Raw genomic sequence first — 27692 nt, 5'->3', positions numbered from 1 at the left:
TCGAACGGCCACGCGCACGCGCCGGCGGCGGCAGCGTCAAATCGCCGCGGTCCCCTGACACTTTGACGAACGTGGCTCGTGCCGGGCTTGATTATTATTAGTGGAGGACACGTTGTGGTGTAGCAGACGGAGCGAGCGAGTTGCGAACGTGGTTTTTTTTTTAAAGCGAGCGTCTGTCGGCAGGCGTTTTGCTCATCCCGCCTCTCTATTGTTTACACGCTTTTATTTAACCCGTAGTTGTACGGTCAAATCTTGCAACTCAATTTTAACCCACTTCCCAACGTGGTACCGACTGCAAACTTGACACACGTACGTCACACTGATGACAATACTATATTCTATCAAAAAAAATATCGAAATTATATATTTCAAAACATTATTTTATTTAATGTTATGTTTCGGCTTGGGTCCTAATCGTCCACGCTCGAACTGACGTTGTGCTGTGAATGACCACGGCCCCTTAGGCTTCGGGCCCACTTCCTGGAGTCGCCGTGGGAGTTGTGACTGTACGAGGAGCACGGCACATTGGAAGCAGTTGGCGGTGACCCCCGGGGTGGGAAAAAAAAACCGCGTAGCGACACACGAGCCTCGCCTTACCGACAACAAAGCTAGTGGTCAATCGATTGGCCTCGTCGAGAGCTACTCGGGGACACTTAAGTTTCGGAAAAAGTTGAAAAATTACGTAAACACGTTAAAATTCACCGACTTGAGGGGGGGCGGTGGGGGCGGCGGTGCGGCTCGCCTTGGTAAAGAAGCTGAGGATCGACGGCTGACCGGAGGGCGGCGGACGCCCCCCGGGGCTCGCGTTTGCCCGGTGGGGGTGGCGCCCGTCGTGTCGATCGCCGCCTGCTGCTGCTGCTGGCGCTTGTTGGCGGTAGTCTAGTGCGGGCGGGGATCACGTAGTGGGGCGGACTGAAAAATAATAATTATTGACCTGATTTTTAGCGGGACCCCGGGCTCCCGCCAAATGATTCATTTCATTAAAGCGTGTTTTTTTTAATTTAAAAAAAGTATTTTAAATATTACTTATTTGTCGACGGACAACATTCCGTCGCCCGGTTAACGTTCTCCGCCGTGATGGAGGCCTTGTCCGCCGCTTGCCTCGAGCGGCGGGTCCACGTCGTGGAGTTTGACGTTCGCTTTCGAGGCACCATTAAGTGCATCGATCCGACGAACAAGACGCTGACTCTCGACAAAGTCGAAGGTAAAGTTTGTGTTACCGCCGCCGCATCTCAAGGACATTAAACGCAATTGCCTCGGCCTTCTATCGTTATTATTATTAAAACGTAAGCGGTTGTGTAAAGTCGACCCCGATGAGCGGCCCGCGACAGAAAGTTAAAAAAAAACATCGCGCACGTGGTCGCTACTCGTCGTCGTCTTTTTTTTTATTTGAACTTTAAAGTAACGGCAAGACCGCTCCGTACGTGTGGAGAACGTGCTGGATGTTTGATCTGGCGACGTATGCCGTCGTTTAATAGTGGTGTTTGGTTGCGCTTCGAGCGGGGATTATTTTTTAAACGCGTTCACAAAATTTTAATGATGCCTGGGATGAGATCTTCCCACTACTTAATCACATTCCTTCCTAGTGCATAATTTAACAAGATCAAAGCCCCCCTCCGCCCGCCACCACCAAAGCTTTGATGAATTTTTTTAAAAAATAGTCACTTTGGATGTGTGTAATATTTGCCAGTGATCATCGGCGATGCTCAAATGGCATTACCTGGGCTGAAAATGCTGGATGGACAAGGGATATCTGCAAGTAAGTCTGCATAGGATTTTCTGAACCTTTCTAAGATACCACAGTGCTACCAAGATGACTGAAACAGATGTTTAAAACCTCACGCAGTCCCAAATGAATTATTGGGGATTTTAAATATGGTCACGAATGTAATGACTCGGTAATTGGGTCAACTAAATGGGAATGTAAAGTGTTACTATATAATCTAATAACTCTTTTTGTTAGATATACAGAACTCCAAATAGTAATAATGAATAATGTTTAGCCTTTTGTCAATCCTCTTATGGAGAAACGCCTCACTGAGCATGCCTTGTGATGATGTTTGACCATTATTCACCATATTTGTCAGTGTGCGTAAATAGGATGAATTTTTTCTGGCTTAATGTTAACCATGATTTCATACGGATAATTATCGGACAAATTACAATTGCTTGGGTCATATCGACAGATAATAGTACACATTTGCTAAAAACTGCTGGATTTGTACCTCAATTCTACTCTCATTTCATAGCTAATAGGAATGTGGCACTCGTGACGACCGCTTCCAATTTCCTTGATTTCTTTATTTAGCGTGTGCATTTGTGCCGAGCCAAATGGAGCAAGTAGCTCCATTTGCAGAATGCAAGTGTCCTTAAAAACCGTTGCCAAGTGGACATAGTGCGTCATCGTCAGTCTGGCTTGCACCACCCCAGCCAAAGGGCCCAACCCTGTTGGCAGGGTCTTGCTGCATGCACACACAGAGGGACGGAGGCCTTTGGGCCAATTCAGGACCTGTTGAGCAGAGCCTTTTCACGGCGCCGAAGATATCAAAACCCAGGCAGGCAGATCGTCGGTATGGAGTCGTCCACTCGATGACGATCTGTGCCACTCCTCGCGCCACAGAGAGACTTCTGCTGACACGTGGCAGTGTGGGTGCCCTTGATGACAGACGGGCGGCAGGCGGGCTTGCCATGGGAGAACGCCATCATCTCTAGTTATTGTCACCATTTTGCCATACCGTCCGGATGAGAATGGGCCAACCTGCTTCTCCCATCAAACTCTGGGTGAGCGTGTCAGGTTTGATACGTTTTACTGTACTGTAGCATTCCTGTCAACCCCTTGTCAGTGCCTACCAGTGCCCTACCTTATTACAGACCAATTCAGACCGTATTGGTCAACCCGTGCCCCTTATAAATCTCAACGTTCCTCCTACAAAGTCCCATTACAAGGGAGAAACAGAAACAGACACAATTTGTTGTTGCCCGCATTGAAACGGCTGTACGCCATATGGACCTGAAAACTCAATTTTCCTGTACAAGAATACGGGGTAAACCGTATGGGTTGACAAATGTGTTGTAGCGAGGTGGGGAAGCTGGATGGCTTGTTGGTACAGTACAGTATTTTTGCCCACTGTAAAGTTCACCACTGCTGCAACCGGTTTGTGTTTTTTTTTCTTCCACAAACAGTGCAGGTTATAGAACATTAACTCTCGACACATTTACTGCAATACAATTAACGGCGGTGTAATGCAGACTCGAGACGATGACGCACGCGAGTTTGTACAGGACAGGCCTATAATGTATGAATAAACATGAATAAACATGCCATTTGTGTTGATCTTATTTTCAGTTACTTTTCTGGATGAAAATCCGGCGAAAGCCTGCAGACGGTAAGAAATGCCGTGTTAATTCCATCGTATTGTGACCATTTGATCAAAGGGAAAACAAACATTGAACTCCAGCACACCCTTGTCTTCTTAGTAATAATTGTTTACATACATTTATTTAATTACCCATGTGTGCTCGATGAGTAGGCAAGGAGCTGAGAAAGCTGATGCTGGTGTTTCAAGTGGAAATGTCAAGCCTGACAGATATTGTAATAGAATTCCAGGTGAGAGATTCGTTTAGCATTGAGTCAGACATTTAGTGATCGCATCTAACAAAAATGAGTGTCATGATTTTTGTTGTCATTACAATGCCTGAATATATGTATCATTTTGGTCAACACATCCGTAGAACTGATTGAAACATCACTGGCTACTGGTCTTGGCCATGGGCAGAAATCGAGCGTGAACCATTGTGACTCTGCTCGACCTCATTGTAATATTAACTGAATTCCAGGCCAGTGTAAAAGTTTTAATTATGTAGTCCGTGGTGTGTACAGTAGACTTCGGTTTAAAGATGGTCGGTTATTATTAGAGCTTTGCTTCTGATGTTTTAAGTAATACATTACCGATTATCAGTTCAATTACTTGACTCATGGAATAACATAATTACTTGGCAATAACATTTACATGTTTGTTTGCTACCGGAAGGGAAGAATTGGGTAAAACTTTGTACCGTTGTCCTCATCATCTATGTCACGCTGGGTGTGGCGTGTAGGGGGTTTCCTGCTTTCAAAAGGCAGAATGGGGCATGCTCGAGTAATCGACCCCCCCCCCAAAAAAGTAGGGTAGTGTATGATAATCTTTCATCAATTAATAATGTTAATTGATGACTCATCCTACTTCTCGTCACAACCGGTTTGCAGTTCAGTTGGCCACACCTTGTGAACGGGCCAGTATGATGACCCCACTGCTCATTTAGTATGGGCCTAGTGTGCATTCAATGAATCGCATTATTTTGCCCTTGTGTTTAATTTTGGATTTCTGCTGGCCAATTTTATGTGCCTTCCACAACTCCCTTGAGACAATATACCAACTAAATTGCAGTAATCTTCAGTTAAAACGAGCATTGTAAAAAAACGGCCTTGATTGTAATAGCAATTTCTCTGTTATATTCGTGGTTCTTTCGGTAAAGTCACCACGTAGAAGGGAAACAATAAAATAATTAAAAAATATTGAACAATAAAATTCTCACGACGTTTCGACTGCAACACAAGCAATCATCATCAGGTGTGAAAACCACAACAAGAAAATTTGAAAAAAGTGGTGTTTATTTTTAACGTTACCGAAAGAACCAAGAATATGAATTCCCTGCAGTCACGAAAGCTTTAAATCAAAATTTGCTCTGTTATAGTTTATTGTAAACCGTTGGTGTGCTGAGACTGTATTGTTTTTTTAAGGTGTATTTGTTTTAACCACGATTCTTTCTCCCCCAATGTATGTCAGGGAAAATTGTGAACTACATCTTAATTGACAAATTTCAAGAGAAGTTTGGATCAGCTGTAAGTCGCATGAGCTGCTTTTGTTTTACTGCAAGTGATGTTTCATTAATAGATAGTTGTACAAACTTTTTTGAAGTACATACAGTACAACTTTATAAAAAATGGCAATTCCATTGGTGTGATCTTTGTTTTAAAAAAAAATTCTGCGGAGTTAATCAGACTTTAATGCAAAGTATGATTTGTATTTGAAATCTAACACAGTTACTTGCACATATCAGTATCATCTCACTCTTGCAGCTGATAACCTCGTAAATCAGATTTCTGACATGGGTTTATGCAGCTCTTAAACATTAGCAAGTTTTCATGACAAATTATTAATGCACATGTAGACATATCCGAAATAATAGGTATTTTAATTTGTGGTGTATACATACTAATTGCATTTTATTGATTTAAATTAGTGCACTTTAATAATATTTTGGAGAACATGCATGTGAACGCAGTAACGGGTAAACCCATGTACATTGTGGTTGGTGTTTGGTTCGATGAAATTACACCCAATGTCCCCATTTTGTGCTCGTCACACGTAACACATCAATATGTTAACGTGTCATCTTCCACCTATTATTCCTGCACCTCCGATTAGCAAAGATACAAATTAAACCCTTCCTGTTTCTGCAATGCCAGTACCTGTCAAGTGTTTATGCACCACCTTTTAACGTGTGACGTGCTTTGTTTTTCGCATTGCTTCATTTCAGATCCAGAACCTGAGTGAGTCATCTGTGATTAGCCTTGAGCTAAATGGAATTAACATTTCCAGATTTGGAAAGCTGTGCTGGCTTCAGGTTGGTAATGTTTCTGCTTGAGCTTTATTTGCATGATGTTCTGCTTTGAACGAGTCCCAAAATAACAAACTTGTTAACGTTGGCGAATCACTTCTGTACACAGGTGTCCACAAAGGAGACAGTTTACCTCTTTGACATCTTGACTCTCGGTTACGAAGCATTCGATTTTGGCCTGCGAAGAATTTTGGAAAATGAGGCAATTTTAAAGGTACGCTTCAAGATTGTCCGTGGGACATTTAAGTTGAGAAATCTGACCATAAAGATTCAACTAATCTTCAGTGTTGCAACACTTAATCTTCATTGCTTATGCCATACATGCAAAATATCACAATCTTTGCTTTCATTGCCATAGTTAAAATATGTATATTCCATTTTACATACACTCCCTGGCCTGCTCACCCCATTGGAGCACATACTTATCTGCAGATATGGAATAATTTTAAACGTTCAAGAGTCACAAAATACCTAATCTCAAAACTGAATCAAATTTCAGACTATATCAATGGTTTGTGTTCCGAGCAGGAACATATTTCCAAGTACGAACACATAAATAAAGAAATATTATTTGGTTTTTGGACACTTTTACCCCCTGTATTTTAATATGAAATTTAGGGTGCATCTCATAATCAGGTAGTAGGTGTGTATATGTGACCAGCTTTATATACAGTAAACCCTTAATATTAACGGATTTTATAATCACGGTTTAGATTATTCGCGATAAATTGTATTGACTTGCTGTTTTACTTGTATTATATTCGCGGCCGTAGCAGGCTACTACCCGACAAGAAGTAGTGACATGGGAGTGGTGTATATTATGAGACTGCAAAAGTTGCCCATGTGACAATCTCCCTCAGTCTGCCTTTGTCTGCCGCACTGTTTGCACGCGAGTGCTTTTCTTCACATTTTTGGGGATTTACGTTCTATAGAATAGCTATTTATTGACATTTGCACTGTAAAATGTTTATATTCATCATTATTTATTGTAACTTAAATAACACTATGTACTATACAATATATGTATTCCTTAATATTTACATAGGTTGTATGTTTAAACACAATATATGTGTGTCTCCTATCCATATTTTCCTCAAGCCTTCATTATTAATATTTGTGGATTTAGTGTTTGCTGTGTTCTCCAGGAGCGTATCCCCCACGAATATTAGGGGTTTATTGTAACTGTATTGATGCCATGCACAACTTTGGTGTGCACCTTATTTTCCTGAATGTCTTGTAATCTGGAGAATATGATATGTCTGAATTTCACTGTGGATAATTTTCTTTTAACTAATTCTCATTCTTAATATATAGCTTAGACTCCCTTTGGATTCGAGTTGGTTCATGATATTTTCTAGGTTAACTGCGTTCATTAAATTATATTGAAAAATTCATGTGATTATTAAATGATTGGGTATCTTTTCTCCATGATACTGCTGATAAAAATATAATTATCCATTTAAGAGGACATCATGATTTGATATGGCATGTTATATTACGATATCTGAAAAGCTATTCCTCTTAATATTCGTTGACACGGTAAAGTAATTACTGTACCTAAGATTTGTCATGCATCATTTTTTTATAACTGCCATGTGGTGTGCTGTAAGCATGTTTATATCCAGCCATTTCAGCATGACCTACTTTGAGCTAAGAGATGTCCCTCTTATGCTGGTAATGATTTTGCTCTCCCTTCTCCATTTCCTGCACTTCAGTCATTCTAACACGAGGTTATATTTTTGGTCTGTATTATCTGGCTCTATTTTCCCAAAGCCAGCCATTAACGGCATTTCAATGATCGATCACTCGGGTTTCACATTAAACCTGTTAGCTCATCAAGTCTGACTTAAGGTTAATCCCTGGGATCGATATGAATTTAAACAGACATGTTAGAGTATGCAAATGTGTAATATAATGTGGGCATATGGCATACAAAATAAAAACATAGACTTACACTACAACATGATTTGCTTTTATGGTGTGTCTAAAGTAATGGCAACATTTGTATTTTCAGGTGGTTCATGACTGCAGATTTTTGTCTGACTGTCTTTACCACCAGTACAAAACATCACTGGCCAATGTCTTTGACACACAGGTGAGTCATTTTACTTATGTAATCGATAATGCTAATCTTTTCAACAAGTTGGTAAAAATTTAGAACAAAGTACATTGGGTATAATGATTTTCATTTTGTCTTGATAATTAATGAATGCAAATGGAAATACATTTTAAGATTAGTATCTTGTTTTACTGAAAAAAACATTACATTACACCTGTTGGTAAACACTGCTGTTACACGTGTTGCATATTTTCTGAATGAGGCCATGTAATATAGATTTTGTGTCAGTTGGGTCATTGCAAAGCATCGGCATGCAAGCAAAATAACATAACGCTGCGTTTTACAAATTAATATTGCATGCTGTGATGATATACCGTACGGGTGACATTGCTTCAATTAATAAAAATTGCACCAAAATAGGTCTCCCTCTACTTACTTGAATATGCAGATCATGTTGGTTGTGTTCTGCTTGTCTTTTGAAAGGGATTGTGGCTTTGCTGTCTTTGTGAGTAGATTGCAGATGTCATCGTGCGCAAGGAGGAAGCCGGTGGCAAGTGGCCTGACAAATTGAGGCTTCTGCCCGAGTGTTTGTCTCACCATCTCGGACTTCCAGCTGCTGCCTTCCAGAAATACAGTGTGGTAAGGGCAAGAATACCACCAACGCATTTGTATTGTGACAGAAGTGAAATGCATGCTGTAAATATAATGGCGGTGGCTCGGTTAAACCTTTGAACGAATCATTTGAAATCTTGTCATATCTTGGAAGCGAAGTAGGCTTGGACCTGGATAGTATTTGGATGGGCAACCCCCCCCCCCCCCCATGCTCTCTACCTTCATTAACTTGCACTGAGCAGCATTGTGAAATATGGTCAAATAATCCACAAGACCCCACGCGGTGTGGGGAGATCTTCACCAAGCTGTTGATGCAGTAATCTATGGAGGATAAACTATGAAGGGGACAGAGTCTGAAGTAACTTTTGGTTTCCACAAGTCCTTCAAAACATCATCTATAACCCCACTAAAGCTTTGTTTGGTAGGTCATGTCTCAACAAGGAGGTTTTAGCCCCTCAAAGTTATGGCCATGTTTGACGTTCATCCTGAAGCCATTTTGTGGGGTCAACACATCGGTCGAGGAGGTAGAGGGCTGCAGAGCTGCATACAAAAAGCCAACTACATTATGAACAAGCTCTAGCAATGTCTACTCCTTTAGAAGGAACAATAACTCGAATTGCTTAATGTTTTTGGAAATTTGGCATATTTTAAGGCCCCCAGCATCACATTAATACCAAAGCTCTGATGCTTATTTTTGCAAGAATTGTACAGAAGCCCAAACAGCCTATCTGTTTCACAAGTATTTATTGGCCTACTGTAATTCTAAATACCATTTAATATCCTTAGCATCACTCCAAATTGAGACACTTCCAAGTTTGTGTTCCTACCCCCCTCTACTAAAGGAGATGTAGCGCAGTAAATATTGGATCACTGAGCTTAAATAATTGACCTTGTTTCATACCTTATCTGTATCTTCCACCCCACATTATAAGCCACGTCTAAATCTTTAAGTGGGAACTTGTGGTTGAGTTGACATGGAAAGACCCATTACCGAAATGGATTATGTTATTGCAAGACTGCGAGGGATGGCAATGATGTGAGACAGCCTCCATCGATACGGTAATATATCTGATAGAATCATTTCAGGTTAAAATCGTAAACATGACAATTACATACTGTACTGGACAGGTGAATATTTTTACAGCCTTGTCCCACGTGGTTAAGTTGTGTGGCTTATCCCATAGATGGCAGTGTTGTTCTGCTGTTTGTGTGCGTGGTATCTGTGTCTAAATGTTAATGCACATGGTTCAATTTATACAGTGTAATGTTCAAAAAGGTTTGCAGATGTCAAACAACGAAATCCGCCATTCAAATATGGAAATATTCGACCAAAATTTTTTTCTAGTCAGTTACGCTCGTGATCTCTAAATGTTTTTGACAATAAATTGGCAACAATAGCGGTACGTTGAGGCATCTTGTTTTTTTTACACGTTGACATTTGAAGAAAGAAACCAGCCCTTTCTCAGCCCTTTTTTGGCTCCCGAATGCACTCATCCTTTGACAATATTGAAAGTCACAAGACTATCCATACCTGCAGTCTCCCTCCATTGGGAAATGGATTATTTTTATGCCGAATATCGCTCTGTGTTGCACACGGTGAATACACATTGCAGAGGTTGCAACAGTGCTGTTAATGTAAATGCTTGTGTTTTGTTTTGTCATAAGGATGATGTAATTTTATATCCGAAGATTAAGTTTAAACCTCGTTCAACAAAGTGTACATTTAATCAAGGTCTGCGGTTTTTCAAAACGGAATGTGATTTCACGATGCGTTTTTATATAATATCCCGTGTCAAACTGTAATTTAAATATGTACGTAGTGTATTGCAAATTAACATTCATATGCGTTTCAGAGAATAATTTAGGAGTGAATGGGGCAACAGAAATAGCTAATGACTTGTAGAAGCACAATTTGAATTTGTTTAATGATTTGCATGAACGAGTAAAAGAAGTCGAGAAGTCGGGATCTGTGGCACAGTGGTTAAAACAGTGCCATATGAACCCGACTGCTTGATTTGGATTTCCTGCCACAGCTATCATCATTGGCGAGCGATATCTAAACCGGTACAGGGCTCCCCTTCACTTTACCCCAATCTGCATGGATCAGCGTGCAGATGTGTGGTCAAACATCCCCCTTGATTAACACGGCTTGGAGAGGCCTTTATCTCGTAATGGGTCGACAACGGGCTGTATTAATATATTATTTCATCGTAAAGAGGAAAAATACTTTGAATGAAAGGCATACAGAATGACTCACCTTGTTATTTAAGAGTGAAAAGGGATGTGTACATCAATTTTTGTGCCTTTCAGTATACACACACACGGCCAAGCCTCATTAACACACAGAATCCTAATAACTTTAGTTTTTTTCTGTCTCGCTGTATATTTGTCGCTTTTAGTGACAATTCCACTTTATTGGCAACGAGTGCTAGACCAGCGCACCGTCTTCCAATATGCTTCTTAAGACATGTGTATCATGTGCCGTCCATTTCTCATTCACATTTTGAGTCCAATGTGTGCAGCAACAGATTTGCGCAAAGCTTCGTGCGAGGCTGCATGTTTCAGACAGCAAAGCTCTGTAGTGACTCATTCCTCCGCTGCCGCTTGACTTGCATGAAGCGCGTGAACGCTATGACTACTGCAATTGACATCCAGGGACCCATAAACAATACTAGAGTGCATCTTGCGCAATGTTGATTTTAAAGTCTCGTTTTTAAACATGTAATGTTGAGCGTATACGTTTCATAGGATTTACGTTTTAGTTCCATTATCTCTTGATGAGTTCACGTGGATTTGTAGTTATTTGTATCATTAGTTAAGAGAGAAATAAATATATGCAAACACGCTCGCTGAAAACCAGTCCTTGCGCGGTGTAATGGACACGCTAAATAATGCATCCCCTATACGGCATGCACAGAGCGCATGGAGCTCTGCAACAAAAGTGTGTGTTTTTGGTGCATTTGTATATTTGCCCCCAAGATGCTGAATGGCAGCTGCGCCGTGTAAACATTGCATGCTTTTCTGCTGTATTGCTGGACACTCGCGGAGGCTTTTGCAGCCTTGGCTTTTCAGCTGGTGGACCTTTAGAGGCAGCCAATCTCAAACAGAGCAGCCCAGGGGGGGGGGGGCGGCGGGGGGGGGGGGGTGAATTTGACTGCTCGGCTCCCGTCAACCCCCATTGCCGCAGTGGCAGAACCGAAGTTTAATTTATTTCCTTTATTATTATAGATCCATTATGCCACTCCGAGATTCCCCCGCAAGCATTAGTGTGCTCGGGGGAAGACTGCTTCCCCACAAAATTAACGATGGCGACAAGGGCCGTCGGGCTAATAAATGTTTTTAGAAATCCTACTGATCATACGAGGAAACAATATCTGGCATCCTGCAGAGCTTTGATTAGGGGATATCTCTTTGATGCAGGAATGTTATTGAAGCGTACACAAGAGCGGTTTGCAAAAATAATATAAGTTATTCAGTAGCCTTACCCTTTATGTGACATTTTAAAAATGTAATTACGTTAAACAGTTGCATTACATTTTCATGATGACTCGTCAAAGTAAATGTCCTTGGTTGGATAGTTCAAAGTCAAAAGCAAATATGATGAGTGGTCAGAAATGTTTGAGTAAGGCATTTTAAAAATACATAGCCTCACAATGATTTCATCTCTTTTTTAGTGATGGAAACCCTAATTTAAATGCACGTATGGTTTCTAATATGCAGGCATAAAACCGTAAGCTATCTGTGAACCCATCGTAAGTATGCACTTAAGTTCCTATGACCATAAAGGACCTGGTCATGGCGGGCATTTGCAAGCTTTACGTTTATAAAAAAAAATCCATTCAAAGTTAACCTCGATATAGAGTTTGTGTGCCCTCGTAAATAGTTAATGCAGTTGATGCTGATAAACCTCCTCGCCCTTTATAAAGGATGCATTGAACTCCACCCTGATTCGCCATCAGTCGGTGTCTATCTTGAAAGTTCGAATGCCAAATGTTGGTCCAAGGCATTAATAGAATTATTGGTCATTTTTCACGCAACTCGCATCAATTCTAATGGCCACACTTGATACGCGCGCCCTATAAGCACCCCTACCCACTCATTTGGCTGATCAAGGTGATGCCGATCATTTCACATTGAATGAATGAATGACTGTGAGTGAACCTGCCCTTGTCTGATGAATGAACACTTTGCTTACCTATTATCTAGAACCAGCCAACCATTACATATCATGCTTTTTTGTATATGGCATCATCGGTATCTCTTGTGCGGTGCAGGCCTGCGTTTGATTTCTTGTTTAAATGAAGTAAGTGTACCGTTCCCATTATATATGGTGCGCATTTCCACAAATAAACAATGTGTGTATTTCCACATGCAGAAAGTGGCTGAGCGGCAGAGGGAGGAATAGGCAATTGAAATGTATCTTTATGGGACAACAAAGCACATAAACCATTACCAAGGCTGCTGGAATCACATTGCCCCAGGGGTAGTATGTTGACAACTGTCTACCTGTTCATTATCGTGGCAGTGCCTGGCTCGTAATTATTGCGAGTGGGTTATTGTTCTATGTTGAGTTGACTGTACTTCATTTGTGACGAGTACGAATGCACGTGTATACGTGAGCAGCAATAAAAAAATATAAACAATGAAATTCAGGACTGCACCTGGAAAAGTTACTTACCGAATATTGGTCTCGTAAAATATATGGTCAATTAAAGTGATAACACATTGTGACTCAATGTAAACAAATTCCCTCCAGAGAGAGTTTAAAACTGACATGAATTTACCCATAAAATAATTAGCACTTATTTAGGTGCCTTTCAAATTTGTCTCATGGCGCTATGCACGAAAGGACTGATAATATACGAATAGGTTAAATTATGTTTCAGTCATTGACTTAGGGGCCGTCCATAAATGACGTCACGCACCTAGGGGAGGGGGGGGTCAGACATTTGTGACGATGTGTGACAAGGGGGGGGGTTTGAGAAATGTGACGTCACATCAAAATGCGCAACTTTAAATAAATATAGACAACACGTTCTACTTCATTAAATAGACTTTTTAATAAATGTTTTCTCCTACAACATCAGAGTGCAGCGGCGCATTAAATACGCACTACAATGACAATAGTTTAAAGCGATTTTAAGCATGTTTTATTTTGGGGGGGGGGGGGGGGCAGAGCTTTGTGACGTCATATTTGAGGGGGGTCTGACTTTGTGACGCCGTGTGATGAAGGGAGGTTGTCAAGAATCATCCAAAATCGCGTGACGTCATTTATGGGCGGCCCCTTAACTAAAACATGATTCCATGATGGTACATTGTACAGACCTTTATCTATACACTGCTGAATGAAGGCCTCCCAATGCTTTTCAGTCATGGGGGTTTAACCATACTTCACAATGCTGGTCAGCATCCGTTAGTGTAGACGGTGCCTCGAACTGGTTCATATATCGCTTGACACTGGTGTCACCTGCGGCCTGGAATGAAACTCGGGATACCTTGTTCAGTGTGCTAACCACTGCACATGAAATCGCGTCAGTAATAAGAACATAGATCATGAAACACAATCACCATGGTTGTTTGCGACACTGAGGAGGATAACATCCCAATCCCTAATTAAACAGATGGACGCAAATATTAACCGCCATGAGTAAACTATCCGCTGGCAATTTATAGCTGCATCCTTGGGGACTTTAATCTAATATAGCATATTGCGTTGTACAAAATACTTAATGAATATATTACAGTCAGCGCAGGCCATGCAAAACCATTTGACGATGCCTGCGTGCATGTTTTTATTTGCCCATTGCGTGAATTTTTGTTAATTTATGGGATCCTTTTTTCCAATATCAAGATTAAAAAAAAGAATATGGTTTATCCTCTCCGGCAAGTGGATAAAGCCTATTCATTTTCCCAGAATCTTTGTTATTCGGGCTCTGCAATCATCTGTTATTGTTTCACTGGGTGCACTCTTAAATGCATTTTGCCTGTTATTTAAATGAAAACAATAAACAAACTATGCTCTCTGTGGCTCTTGCTTGCATTCTACACAGACTCACTGTGCCCCTCTGGGCACTAGATACAGCACTGGCCAGTGCTTTGTTATTGTGTGCCACTGGCATGTGGAAGGGGGTACTGTGTGATAAGCAGTGTACGTGCACATTAAAGCATGTCCCACACTTATGAGCACTGCTGGTGGTGTGGCCAGATCACCATCAATATTCAAGTAGAACCGCAACTGTTTTGATGCCAAATACTTAAAAAAGTGGAGTGATCACCTGCTATGCCCTATCTTCCACTAATGTTACAATTCACAATTAGATACAGTGCTGCAAAGTCTGTTGATGTAATGTACGTTTATGATGGTACATTTATGTCCCCTGACTTCTCAAACCTTCACTGACCATAATAGTCAATGAAGTATGGTCAAATAACCTCTCCGGCCCACACAGTGTGGCAATGCCCTCATCCAGCAGTTAATTGACAAGGGCTCTGTCGGTGTTAAAAAGAACGTGAAGGTGCAGCCCTGCTAATTCCTTACTCATGCCCTATGCACAGAAGGGCCTCTACCAGAGGGAGTTCTAGACAGCCCCTCGAGCAGGTATGTGGCCTACTCAGATTGTAAATGTTGTGGATTTGCTCTCCAACACACCGTTTTGTGCTGTACTAGTAACGAATCGGCGTGTTCTGGTTTCATGACAAACCCTTACTAATTGGCTGTGTTCGGGTGGTGGCGGCTTTAATGACATGCGATCTAACCACAAAAAACATCCCTTTATTATTGCCTACTCTTCCTCGCTACGCAGGAATCTTGGAAAAAAAAGTTGAGAGAGCGCAGTTGTATCTGTAGATTAATTAAAATCTTCTTGCGATGTTGTGAACGGGTCTTCAGGGCATGGGATGTAATCAAAGAAATGTATTCCGACATTCATAGGTGCAACGTGATGAAATATTGTGTGTGTGCGGGAGTAGATGGGCGACACTGGTTCGTCGGCACTACACCTCCTTGGGTACAATTTGTCTCGGGGGGGGGGGGGGGTTTGCTTTTTTTTGCTCGTGACTCAGGCCAGCGCGACGGTGTGGACGATGCGCCCCAGCCACTCGGCACTCCTCCATCTGGCTGCTCGGCACATGCCTGAACTACTGGCGCTCCGCACGGTGTTGCTCGACAAGTTGATGGTGCCCTTCACAATCCATGTCGGTCACAGCCTCGACGCTTACCGCGCCCAGCCAGACCACGTGCTGTGCCAAGTGAAGGTACTTGCATGCAAGTTTGCCGTCTCTGTCAATCGTTGTCGTTGCCTCGTTTTGTGTATGGGCGTGCCTTCACGTGCGCTTGGGTTGCATTCTTGAAAGCCCGAATGTAAAGTGAAACATCGTATAGTGCAGTAAATCTTTTAATATTCGTGGGGAATGCATTCCTGAAAAATGGCGTGAACATTTAATCCTTGAATGGTAATACTCAAAGCTTTATGAGGGCAATAGGGTTAAGGGACAAACGTATATTGTGTTTAAACATACAACCTCTGGTATATATCAATGGATACATATAGTGTATAGTACTATTGTGTTATTTAACTGACATTTAATAATGATGAGGAACATAGGTTTAAGGGTAATAAACATTACTTTTATATATTAATACATTGTATTATATTCTTGGTTCTTTCGGTAAAGTCACGTATCAGGGAAATAATAAATATAATAAAATTGTATTGCTTTATTTTATTCCTGAAAGAACCAAGAATATGAATCCCTGCAGTCACGAAAGCTTTAAATCGAAACATTGTATTGTTTTATTTAACTTGCCTTGATTAATGATGCACGCCAACATTGCAAATGCAAATATGAATAGGTAAATGAATATTATACAGTATATGCAAGCTTAACATTTAATGATGATGATTATAAAGGAAAGGATTCGCGTGTAAACAGTGTGGCAGACGGAGAGAGAGAGAGCGTCGCGCGGATACTGCCCTGGTCCCACCCTTTACGATGCCCCCATGCACCACGACTCCCTTGTTGGGTTAGTAGCATGGTACGGCCAAGCATATTTAAACGACAACCCCGCGAATTTCGAATAACACTGCACTATTTATTTCCAAATACGGAAAACCGTGATCATAATGCCCGCGAATTACTAAGGGTTTGCTGTACACCGAAACATTTTCCCATAAGGTCCCATTATAGCCTAAGGATGCATACCTAAAAATATATATTTTCTGACCTAAAACCTACCAAACTTACACTTTGCAACACAACTAGGATGTGTTCATGCGTAAATATTGAGAATAACTGGACAGATAATTAAAAACAAATACTGCACGTTATTATTCACTCACCAGGAACTGGTGCACGTCGTGTGAGTTGATGCTGCGCCGAAGGCAGTGGAGGGGTCACTGGGAGGGTTAGGGGGGAAAAGGCATCGGGGAGCTTATTCCTCTCCCTGCGGGTCATCGAACGTACTAACGAATAAAACGAGATGTAAACCGTAAAAAAAAAGTCTTAAATTATGACCAACGTAATAGCGAATCGTCGTAAATCGAATTGACATTTATCGGGGTGGTACATGTGTTCGGTGAAAGTTGGCCTGGATGTTGTGCTCAATTATCTTGAAGTAAGTGTATGTTTTGGAGGCCTTTTTCAATACAGGTATGATGAAGGGTTGTGCTTAAAAGGCCCGTGACGTGTTTCGCCCGTGCCTGCATGAAATAGTTGACAGATATCCGTGCTTGAACCACAAATGCGGGGAGTGGGTTATGTGAGTGTTCTTTGCAAGTACATGGTCAATTAAAAATGTTGACATATCCATGTAAATTTCCCACACTCTCCCTACACCACTTCCACCATTCCCTCATCACCTCGTCTTTACTGTGATGCAAAACACATGCCCTTCCCTCTGTATTTAGCTAAATGTAATTAAATGCGTAATTTTTGACTGCTCGGACAATTGGGATTGGGGCAGGGCACGTGGTTAGAAGGAAATAGCTGACCGGTGGTGAAGAATAATGATGCGGTGGCAGCCCAAGGGGAGGCGAATGCACCCAAGCCAAAGGGATATACAATGTGGAGATGGAGCGACGAAATTGGGTCGTGTGCACGTGTCCAGTGGATTGTACAATGGGAGCATGACAGATTGCGATGATTTTTGGAAGCCTTCATCCAGCAGTGGTTTGATCATGGTTGACATTGATCTAGACATCTGCACGTGCGTCTTAAGTACGTTTGAGTCGAAACTTTGTTCCATGTACGTTCCAAAGATCACATTAATGACAGTGGTTAGGGATGGGTTTTGTGCACTTTACAGCTACAGTATTAGCAGGTAATGATAATTTTGAGGACTTTCTGTATTTTGCTAGTGATGAGGATAACACATAGATTAATGAGAGGGAGATCAAGAGATGTATTCAGTTGTGGCTTCTCTTTGATGTATTACATAAACCACTTTGAAAAGGTAGAGAGAGATCAACTTTAGCATTACGTAAGTGACGGGTGTTTGAGGCAGGATTAATTTCTGTGTTACTCTATGGGTCATAGAGGTTGGACTTTTGTTAAACAACTAAAAAATGAGTGTCTAGCCTTTGAATTAATCATTTTATTATCATTTTATCATGGTTTCTCATTTGATCTGTATTGCGAGTGTAGTCATTATAATCAGCCTTTACTGCATTTCTATTGGATTTTATCCATGTTTGAGAGTGTAGTTTTTTTCATTTACAGTGCTTTGAGACATTTTCTTAATCAGATTGAGAATCGTTATTTTGACTGGAGGAATCTGACGAGCTATGAAGCTCTTTTTCACAGATGTCCAGTAGGGGTGGAAATGTGCATTATATATATAAAACATTGGTTTATGGATGGTGGTAGGAGGGATAGGACAAGTAACTTGGAAGTTAGAAATCTAAGGTGGCCAGAAAGTAGCTGACATGTAATTATGAAGAGGAGGGTGCTATATAGGGCAATTAAATTCAAGATTGATGGGTTCATAGTGCAGTGTGAAAACCACTGCCACCACTCCACCTCATTAGTCGGTGTAGTATAGTTGTGTAGTTTAGTGTGCTTTTGTTTTCCCGTATCATGGACAATGTGTGTAGGCGTGAGAATAAGACGACGTGCTGTTATGTTTGTGGGGATGGATCGCGAAGCTTAGGGGAATCCCACGTATGAAAGGAAGACCAAAGAGAGCCGGCACTAATTTGTGAAACCATACGGTTCGCGGAGGAAACCTCAGTGACGATGTCACTCGGCTTTAGGTTGTGGCCAAGTGAAGAATCACTCTTGGGTTTTTTCGGTAAAGTCACGTATAAATAAGAAATAATAAAATAATATAGCGTACGACGTTTCGGTTGCAACACAAGCAGCCATCATCAGGTACAGAAGAGCTAAATTTACGAGAGAGGGGAAACACATAACCCCAGATGTATATACAGACACCCAAGTAGGGGGAACTAACACAGACACAACAGGGGACACAGAGAGACAAGTATGTGTCTGTGTTAGTTCCCCCTACTTGGGTGTCTGTATATACATCTGGGGTTATGTGTTTCCCCTCTCTCGTAAATTTAGCTCTTCTGTACCCGATGATGGCTGCTTGTGTTGCAACCGAAACGTCATATGCTATTATATTATTTTATTATTTCTTTATTTATACGTGACTTTACCGAAAAAAACCAAAGAGTAATTCCTGCAGTCACGAAAGCTTCGAACCAAGTCTTCAAGTGAAGAATCCTACGACGAGGTTGTTTCATGAATAATGAAAGTAATTGCGTTAAATGAAAATGATAGGTAGACATTGTGAAAAGATTGTCTGAAACTGGAAATCTCGTGGAAATCAGCATGTAAAAAAGTTATAAGAAATTGGTATGTTAATATTACATAATTGATATTTGGCCATTCTATGCAAAAGTGGGTCGTAATGTGGCAATCTTTTAGTCATACGATGGGAAACACATTACCGATACAAATAGTTCCTACTGGGTAAAAACAGCTGGTCAGCTGGATTGCATTGTGCACGTACAAATATGTGGTGGCTCGCTCGCATGCATGCATGCATGCTCTGCGCCTGGTGCAAAGGTGCAGCGATTGCTCATGCTGGCCCACACACTGTTGCGTGCGCATGCATGCAGGCACGCACGTAGGTGCACTTAAAAAGCCTTGCTTCAATTACTCTCACGCACGCACGCACACACACGCACGCACATCAGATTGCCTTAAGTTAACTTTACATGAAGCCATGCATAATGGAATAGCTGCTATTCGAGCTAAACATTTTATGTAACCAATAAGGTGCCCTTTTACCCTCGTTATAATGTTCACATCTGTATGGATGAGATGTAAACCTTACATTTCTAAACTGGTGTGAGGCTATAATCTTAGCTCTTTCGGTAAAGTCACGTTGAAGGGAAACAATAAAATAACAAAATATATATAAAACAATAAAAAGTCTCACGACGTTTCGACCATAACACAAACGGTCGTCATCAGGTGTGTCGGTTTGCATAAATTTATTTATTTTTAAACGGTGTATTTATTTATTTTAAAAAACATCAGCGCCACGCGCAGCGATTTGGCTTATTTAGGACTAGTCCATCTATGTTCTGAAAAGAGGAGGGGGAGACGAAAAAATTAATGTATGCTGTCTGAAAGCCACTGTAAGCGTGAACAATCAATTAAGACCTGAAATGGTTTAGCAAATCTTTCCAATGATTGCTAAGCCAGAATCCATCTTCTCGGTTGAAATTGTCTCTGTGCTTGTATATGTGGATAGCCTCATGAACGAATCTCTCATGGTAGCCAGATGGTTTACAAAGAACCTCTGTCTTGGAAAAGTTAATGTCATGTGAGCCTACTGAATTATAACAATGATCTGCCACGGCCGAGGTGTTGGTCCTACCGTGTTTAAGGTCTGCTTTGTGTTCACGAATGCGGTCCGAGACATGGCGTTTGGTTTCTCCAATGTAACTACTACCACAGAGGCAACTTAGTTTGTAGACACCAGGGTACTGTATGTCCGGAATCACATCTTTTACAGACGGAACCAGATCACGGATTTTATGTAATGTGTTGAAACGGACCTGGATCTTGTGTTTATTCAAGATTTTGGAGATCTTTTTTGTGATCCCCGCGATGTAGGGTAAAGTGATGGTTTTGAAAGGCTCCTCAAGAGGGTCCTTCTTCATGGTTGGAGTGATAGCTTTGCGGATTGTATAGTCGGAGTAACCATTAGCCTTAAGAGCTTGGTGTACGTGCTTGAGTTCACTGCCTATGTGTTCCTGGTCGGATATGCATTGGGCTCTATGATATAGAGTCTTGATGAGAGAATTCTTCTGTGATGGATGGTGGTGGGAATTTGGTTTCAGATAAGCATCCGTATGGGTAGCTTTCCTGTAGACAGTGGCTCATTGAACCATCAGGTCTCTTTTTAATTAGGACATCCAAAAAAGGTAGGCTATCCAGAGCAGTTTTGCGTGAGGATTATTGAAAATAAAAGGTGAAGGTGCAGCCTTGTATTTACTTGCTCATGCCACTTGTCCGTGGATGGGCCTCGATTAAGAGGGAGATCTGGAGAGCCCTTCTGCAGTCTACATTTACCTACTCTTACAAATGTACCCTCTTTAGGTTATATCGGTAAGCTGCCATAATAAAACGAAGAGCCAATTGCGTCCTCGAGTTTGCGTTGACCAACCCTCGCTGAGCAGCATTGTGGGGATACCCACACTTTAACCCCACCAGCATGCGCGACCTGCCGAGCGACTGACTGGTGTACCCCATTTCTACAGCTGGGTGGGCAGAGAAGTTGGGGGGGGGGGGGGGGGCTATTTAAGAAACATGTCCCATTGTTTGAACTGCCATGCCAGGAGATCAAACCAGCAACCTCTGGAATGCAAAGTCCAGTGTGGTAACAATTACACCACAGCAGCAACCATTGAAAATGAAAGAAATTGATAAATGGCGCCGCAGGAGCGAACACCACTCCCATGTACCAGAAAATGCACACGTGTTCCATAATCGAGCTGTCTTTTTCAAGGCTATTGTGGACAACTCGTGACTAAACATGGCCATTGTAGTGCTGCTGCATTTAGTAATTGCTGTGCACTCAGGAGCAATATCAATAATACAAACTATGGCAAATGGGACAGAAATGATGTAATCATAAAAAGCATAACTGTGCTATATTTAGAAATTTTGGAACACAGTGCTTTGGAGGATAATTTACAGGCCTTTGTCAATTCACTCCTGGATGAAGTCCTCGCCACGCCGTGTCCGTCGTGGGCATTATTTGACCATACTTTACTACGCTGGTCAAGGACAGTTGGTGAAGGCAACTTTGGGATGTGAACATTTTCTTAATTTTATTGTTACAGCTTACCCACATTTGGACCATCAGTTGGCACTTAATCATTTTCAGGGGCCACATGAGGAGTGTTTTGGTCGACGTATGGCTGCCGCGTGATTAAAGGCTACCCCACTTCCCTCCAGTGCTTCCAGCCATACGCATTAACGGCATGGCTTGAGATTTAAGTGGCAGACCAGTGACACATTTTCTAATTAACAACACGGGCCATAAGATTGTGCACATGGTAATAGCGCCTCGGAATGTACCGCCAAAGCCTCCTGGGAATGGGTGTCGCGCAAGCAGCCTGCAACTGGTGCCCGTGGCGCACACACATGCTTTGCGAACATCGTTTGAGTGGCATTTGCTCTAAAGCCTCTCATTCGGCCCAATTTTTGGACAAAGAATCACTCTCGTCCTTTGCTTTTGGTCATCATTAGGTATGCTATGGCTTATGTATGCATTGCAGAGTTTGACATTTTATGAGTAGAATATTTATGATATTCATAAGCATCTGCATTGGTTTTTACAAGCAACCCGTGCTTGTAAGTTACATTCTCGACTGTCATATTGCACTACCACTTTGATTTGTTGCGTCTATTCAGTTATAAAACCTCCCCTCCACATTCTCCTTTCCACTTCTATTACCCTCCTGCCTCTTTATATGTAAAAAATGTTAGGCTTCTAAGCTATTGCACATTTAGACAATTGCTATTTTTTTTATCATACAATGCATGTGCTGCATACATGACGTCGAAATTTTTTTAAAGAAGCACATCACAATGAGGCTAGTTTATCATGTAGAAATACACTTCCACATGATGGTTGTTGTTCGTAGCCCAAAGCCAGTATAGAGGCATGAGGCTATGTTGCTCTGTGTGCGTCTTTATTTTCGGTTTGTCCCGTGACCGAGTGAATGGTTATTGCCATGGTCAAGTGCCGTCATGCCTCCTACGCCAGGCACATGGTTATTGCCGGGGAGATCTCCGCATGGCCAAATGGAATCCAATGATTTGGAGACATGGGTTGGTGAATCACTGACAGGTGTGAAACTTTCAAACCCACTGGGCTGTCAAGTGGCCAGTGGATGTTGGTTTGTAATTCCGTCTGGACCCATGAATGATATACACCTGGCTAAAAGAAAACTAAAATTTTCTCCAGTTGCATTGGTTTCTCCCCCTGCATGCAAAACATTCCTTAAAATGGAATTGACAAAATATCCAAATGCAGGACCCTCTTGAAAAAAGATTATTGAGACTCTTTACGCCTTCCTGGATTAATGAATGGTATCATTATCTTTATTATTTTGAAATAGCTTAATTTCAGCATCTTAATTTGGAATCCAACTTGTTAATGTGACTGAAAGGTTTCAGCACTTCACTATTCAAAGCTCACATTCTAGCCCCTCCCCGCCACACTTTGTGCCATGTCCTGACACGTTGCTTTCACCACGATGTCACGGGATCAGGAAATTCCATACTCTACTCTGTAGCTAGCAGCGTATCACCATGTGTCAGACATGAACCCTGGTTTAATCGTGGATTTGAACGTAGATCAGCGGATGCTGGCTCAATGCATCAGGCATGAGCTGCCTGGCCACCTTGTATAGTGGGACCTTCACATGTAACATAAACGCTACCTCCTGTGCTGTGGATTTCATCGTATGTCCAAATGAAAGAATGTGTCCTCAGGGGTGTTGACAGAATGAGAGGTGGGGAGTCCAAAGCCATGCATTATGGGTGGTGGCAACCTTAAGAGGATTTTTTTTTTACATCAGGGAGATTGACTGCGTTTGATCGATTGATTGGTATTTGAACAAGACAGCTAAATCATAGGAGAAATTAAATGATTGAAGGATATTTTATTGCATCCAGAGGAAATGTGCTTATATGAAGTGCATTTTTGGGGAAGTAGTTATTATTGATATGAGTTGAGACAAAACATTAATTTAATTAGTGATCCTGTAGCATCATTTCAGGACTAGGCCATGTACTGGTGTTAAAGCCAAATTACGTGCTACCATTTTATAACTGATATTTAATTGTAACCAGCATTCTTTTAGAAAATTCACACTGTCAAATATTTAACAGTATATTTTTCGGGTTAATCCACTACTACCTGAATTCCTCTCCCGTGCCATATCAGTCATGGGTTTTGTTTGACCATACTTCACCACGCTGAGCAGTACGGATGGGTGGGGTGGTGGAGAGTGGTATACGTTTAGATATCTCTCGTCACTTATGTTGCCATGGCTGAGAATCGATCCCATGGATCAAAATACACGTATGGCCCTTTTATATTGTAGGATGGTCTCATATGAATTCCAATGTGTTCATAATGATGATTCTATGTTGTGATTTTATTTAGTGTTGAATTGTCACTGCCGGTAGGCATCTAATTTCCTCTTGCTTCCAGCACCCAATTTTGCTGAAGTCAAAATATGACTTGTCCCATTTTCTCATTCAACACGTGAGGCCCTGCCTGTAATAATAATCAAGAGCACCGTGCGATTTGGATTTAATTGATGGACCTGCGTGTTAATGAGTCTGTCTGTTTGCTTTTCCCCCTCCTTTAGCGTGACAGCCTGGAGCTGCCCCAGTATCTGCTGTCCCATCTGCCTGATGAAAACTGGGCCAAGAATGGGAAGTGATAAGCACATGAATTGGTTGGACTGAGCAGTCTGCAACTTTGTAAACAAGCTGCACTGTGCCGTCCGCCCTGTACGAGTCATCAAAAAGAAGGACTGAAGATAAATGTTTCTCGGCCAGGGTTGTACTGGATGATTTATACTGATACTGTAAACGCATATACATCACTTAAACAATCGCATAGGACTGCCATCTTGCAACTGACAGTTAAAACCCAAAATAACCATGAACCTTGTTGTGGAGAATATCAAAAACTAAATACATGAGCAAACTATACATTATCTTCGTATATATGTCTACTAGCTTTACTACCCGGCTTCGCCCGGGACTTGGATTCAGCACACCCGGCCGCCTTTATCTCCCCAGTGGCGATGTTCACACACCACAGCAGTTACTCGTTTGAGGCTGAGTCGACCTAGGGGAGGCCCAGGACCGGTTAAAATAATCGTCACCGGTGGTGGCCGTGAGCGGGAATCCACCTCGGGTCAACGGGTTCGTAGCGCAGCGCACTAACCACTACACCACAATGCGTTACGCTTCCACATGCGCGGGTCACGTGACAGATTTGACGTCACAGCTCACTTGCTGTGCAAAAAATAAATGCATTATTGAGCTCCACCCCCCAAAAAAAAAAGTGTATTTTTATAATTTTTGCATGGTGGACAGTCTGGAAAGTATTCACATGGCAAATTTGCAGTTTGTTGCATGTCGGGAAGTACGCTAAACATTTTGAACAGACACACACATTCACAACTTTGCCTTTTATATATATGGAGATGTAAAATAATGCACGCAGTCATCGATTACGAACACCCACGCTTACGGACCAGTGTCCATGAAAAAATGTTTTTCCACCAACTTAAAACGCGAACTCGAACTTTCAAACTGAACCGCAGAACTATTTTATTCAGTGGAGCGCGATCCTCAACGATTGTAATGAGTCAGCCTCGTGCTGGGAGTGTGGATGTGTGTACATGTTTGTGCGCCCGCACGTGTGTGTGTGTGTGAAAGTGAGTGTATGTGAGAGTGGGGAGTGGTGCCCGCTAACAACACTTGCCCCAACAGTCTATTAAGGCTTTACAGGGGATCTTTGTATGTGAAAGTGGGGAGCGGTAGTGTAGGAGGTCGCACGCTGCACCACAAACTCGGCGACCAGGGTTTGATTCCTGCTCACGGCCAACACCAGTGACGATTATCTGAACCGGTCCTGAACCTTGGATGTGTTTTCTATTCGTGTGATTTCATTTTATTTTTTTCATGCAAATGTGGTTGAACAATGCTTCCCTTTTTTGTTGAACTAACACATTTCACAACACAGACTGGGCATTTAAATTTAGTAGAGGTAATCCTCGGGTTACAAACCTAATTCGTTCCTGAGACCCGTTCGTAAGTCAAACGAGTTCGTAATCGAACGGTGCGTAAGTCGGAAACACAATTGCACTTTTTAAATGCCCATACGGCCAGTGTCATGAAATGTGTTACAGTTCAGCAAAAAGGTAAGCATTGTTGAACTCATAATTACGAAGAAATTTTGCACATTTGTATGTAACACTAAAAAAAACACTAAATAAAATAAAGTAACATAAAACTATTTTCACATACCTTGAGTCCCGAGGCTAGCTTTTAGTCGGAAGGGGGGCAATGTGTGCACACAGGCACGCGCGTACACACAGACACAAAGAAAACCTGTATAGCCTTAACAGACTGTTGGGGCAAGTACTGTTATCGAGCAGCGCCTATGAAGGTCGGCACGGCACACGCACGATTGTGCACACAAACGCAAACACTGACTCCTAGCGCGAGGCCGACTCATTATGCCTCACGGAAGATCATTCATCTCAACGAAATAGTTCCGTGGTTCAGTTTGCAATTGCGAGTTCGCATTTTAAGTCAATGTGAAAAAAATATAAATTTCATGGAAGCTGGTTCGTAAGTCGGGCGTTCGTAAGTCGATGACTGCCTTACATTGTTGTGTTCCGACTTACAAACCGTGCGACTTATGAGCGGGGCCCAGGAATGTTCGGAAGTCGATGACTGTCCGTGAAATGATTTCTTACACCGATCAGCTGCACAGGTTTCTGTTCGTGCATCATGTTATCAGTTTCAAGGCGAGCAGTCTGAACCAGTTTCGACATAACGTGTCTATTCAGCAGCATTTTGCTTGCTTGAATCATTGCTGGTAAACTGATCTTGCAAAGCAACAATCCTGTGGTATGGGTCCTTATACGTATTACGCAATGTTGCCTCTAATTAGGACTCAAACAACACAGAAAAGTATAAAGAACACAGCCTCTATGAATATACAAACAACTCTCAGCAGTTTCTGAAGAAGTGCATCGGCGGTCCTCTTGTCTTCAATCACCAAAATAGATTTGAGCAAATGTGACCGTGTGACAGGCAGCAATGATAGATAGACATTTGTGGATCGAGCGGCTAAAGTACAAGTTGGCACAGTGGGGAGCACAGGTTAAACATCTGCCATTCTTCCCAGTCGGTCAACCCTGAACACCTGAGTCTGTCCAATCAGCAAGGCTTCGACACTTCAAATGGCCTCAAAGTACACCTACCCTGCAACAAGCATCGTGTTGATGTCATTACCACTTAGTGGCGAATGCTAGTTATTGTGTTGTGTCTAAGTATGTATGTTGAACTACTTTCGCACCGTACGTAGCCAACCGTGTATGTGTCTATCCGTCTCTTGCTTACACGGAGATACAAAGAGAGACATGTCTTTGAAATGCCATTGGCATTTAACTCCTAAAAGTATAGAATAGACAAAACCGTGCACTAAAATATGTAAGTCGAATGTTTTTTCATCTCAAATGTCAAGGTATTCACATTTTTTGGAGGTGGCATTAGCCAGAATTGTTTGCCAGATTGTGATGTCAAAATTATTTATTATTAAATGGTTCCTTTACCATTTAGTTTCAGATTAGCTCATGAAACACAACATCAGATTGTGATGGGATTGAGCGAAGAACAAAGTGTGTTTCCTTGATTGTATTCCAATTGTGCTATCAGTGTGATGCCATGCTATTAAAACGTTTGTGTTTGGGAAACCTAAGGAGAGAAAATACTTCAACCAAATTTTTTTTCTCAAGATGTATCAGATCTGGCCCAGTTTAACTGTTAGATATCCATCTTGGTTTCTGTCAAATATTTATATTTTTTATAGGTGTAACCCCACCTCTCGGATTGTTATCGTAGGTTTTTGTAGCCACTAAACAATACATGTTTTTTGGGTTCGGCCACGTGGTAGTTTTATGCCAAAATTATTGGCAATAACCCTCCACAAACGGACAAGATTTTCACATTTGCAAATACATGTATGCATGCTAATGTATCATCAAATTCTGACCAATAAAGTTAATTTGTGGCTTCA

At 41.7% G+C, this 27692-nt stretch overlaps 1 protein-coding gene across 3 annotated transcripts; it reads left to right on the top strand.

Moving 5' to 3' along the window:
* The first annotated feature begins 68 nt into the window (after window positions 1–68).
* Window positions 69–27692, top strand: EXD1 (exonuclease 3'-5' domain containing 1). 3 transcript variants are annotated; one of them, XM_076067805.1, is made up of 11 exons: window positions 74–553; window positions 1691–1759; window positions 3347–3386; window positions 3531–3607; window positions 4827–4882; window positions 5581–5667; window positions 5771–5875; window positions 7676–7756; window positions 8234–8359; window positions 15395–15586; window positions 24238–27692. In XM_076067805.1, exons 2-11 carry the CDS (start codon window positions 1711–1713, stop codon window positions 24310–24312), a joined length of 888 nt encoding a protein of 295 aa, XP_075923920.1. In that variant the 5' UTR covers window positions 74–553; window positions 1691–1710; the 3' UTR covers window positions 24313–27692. The 3 variants fall into 3 exon arrangements, with proteins under 3 accessions (XP_075923923.1, XP_075923920.1, XP_032812442.2); XM_032956551.2 differs by having other exon boundaries at window positions 75–1204; XM_076067808.1 differs by lacking the exon at window positions 15395–15586 and having other exon boundaries at window positions 69–1204.

This window comes from Petromyzon marinus, chromosome 18 (assembly GCF_048934315.1).
Source record: "Petromyzon marinus isolate PM22_M1 ecotype Great Lakes invasive population chromosome 18, UKy_Petmar_22M1.pri1.0, whole genome shotgun sequence".
NCBI classification, from domain to species: Eukaryota; Metazoa; Chordata; class Hyperoartia; order Petromyzontiformes; family Petromyzontidae; genus Petromyzon; species Petromyzon marinus.
This window is presented reverse-complemented; position numbering and strand designations above follow the sequence as displayed.

What these genes read in the sequence shown, in the direction of transcription:
- EXD1 (XM_032956551.2), top strand. Translation starts at nt 1,078, where the DNA reads ATGGAGGCCTTGTCCGCCGCTTGCCTCGAGCGGCGGGTCCACGTCGTG. An exon ending in AAAATGAGGCAATTTTAAAG is followed by an intron (nt 5,876 to 7,675) that starts GTACGCTTCAAG and finishes TTGTATTTTCAG; the next exon opens with GTGGTTCATGACTGCAGATT. An exon ending in CCAATGTCTTTGACACACAG is followed by an intron (nt 7,757 to 8,233) that starts GTGAGTCATTTT and finishes CTTTGTGAGTAG; the next exon opens with ATTGCAGATGTCATCGTGCG.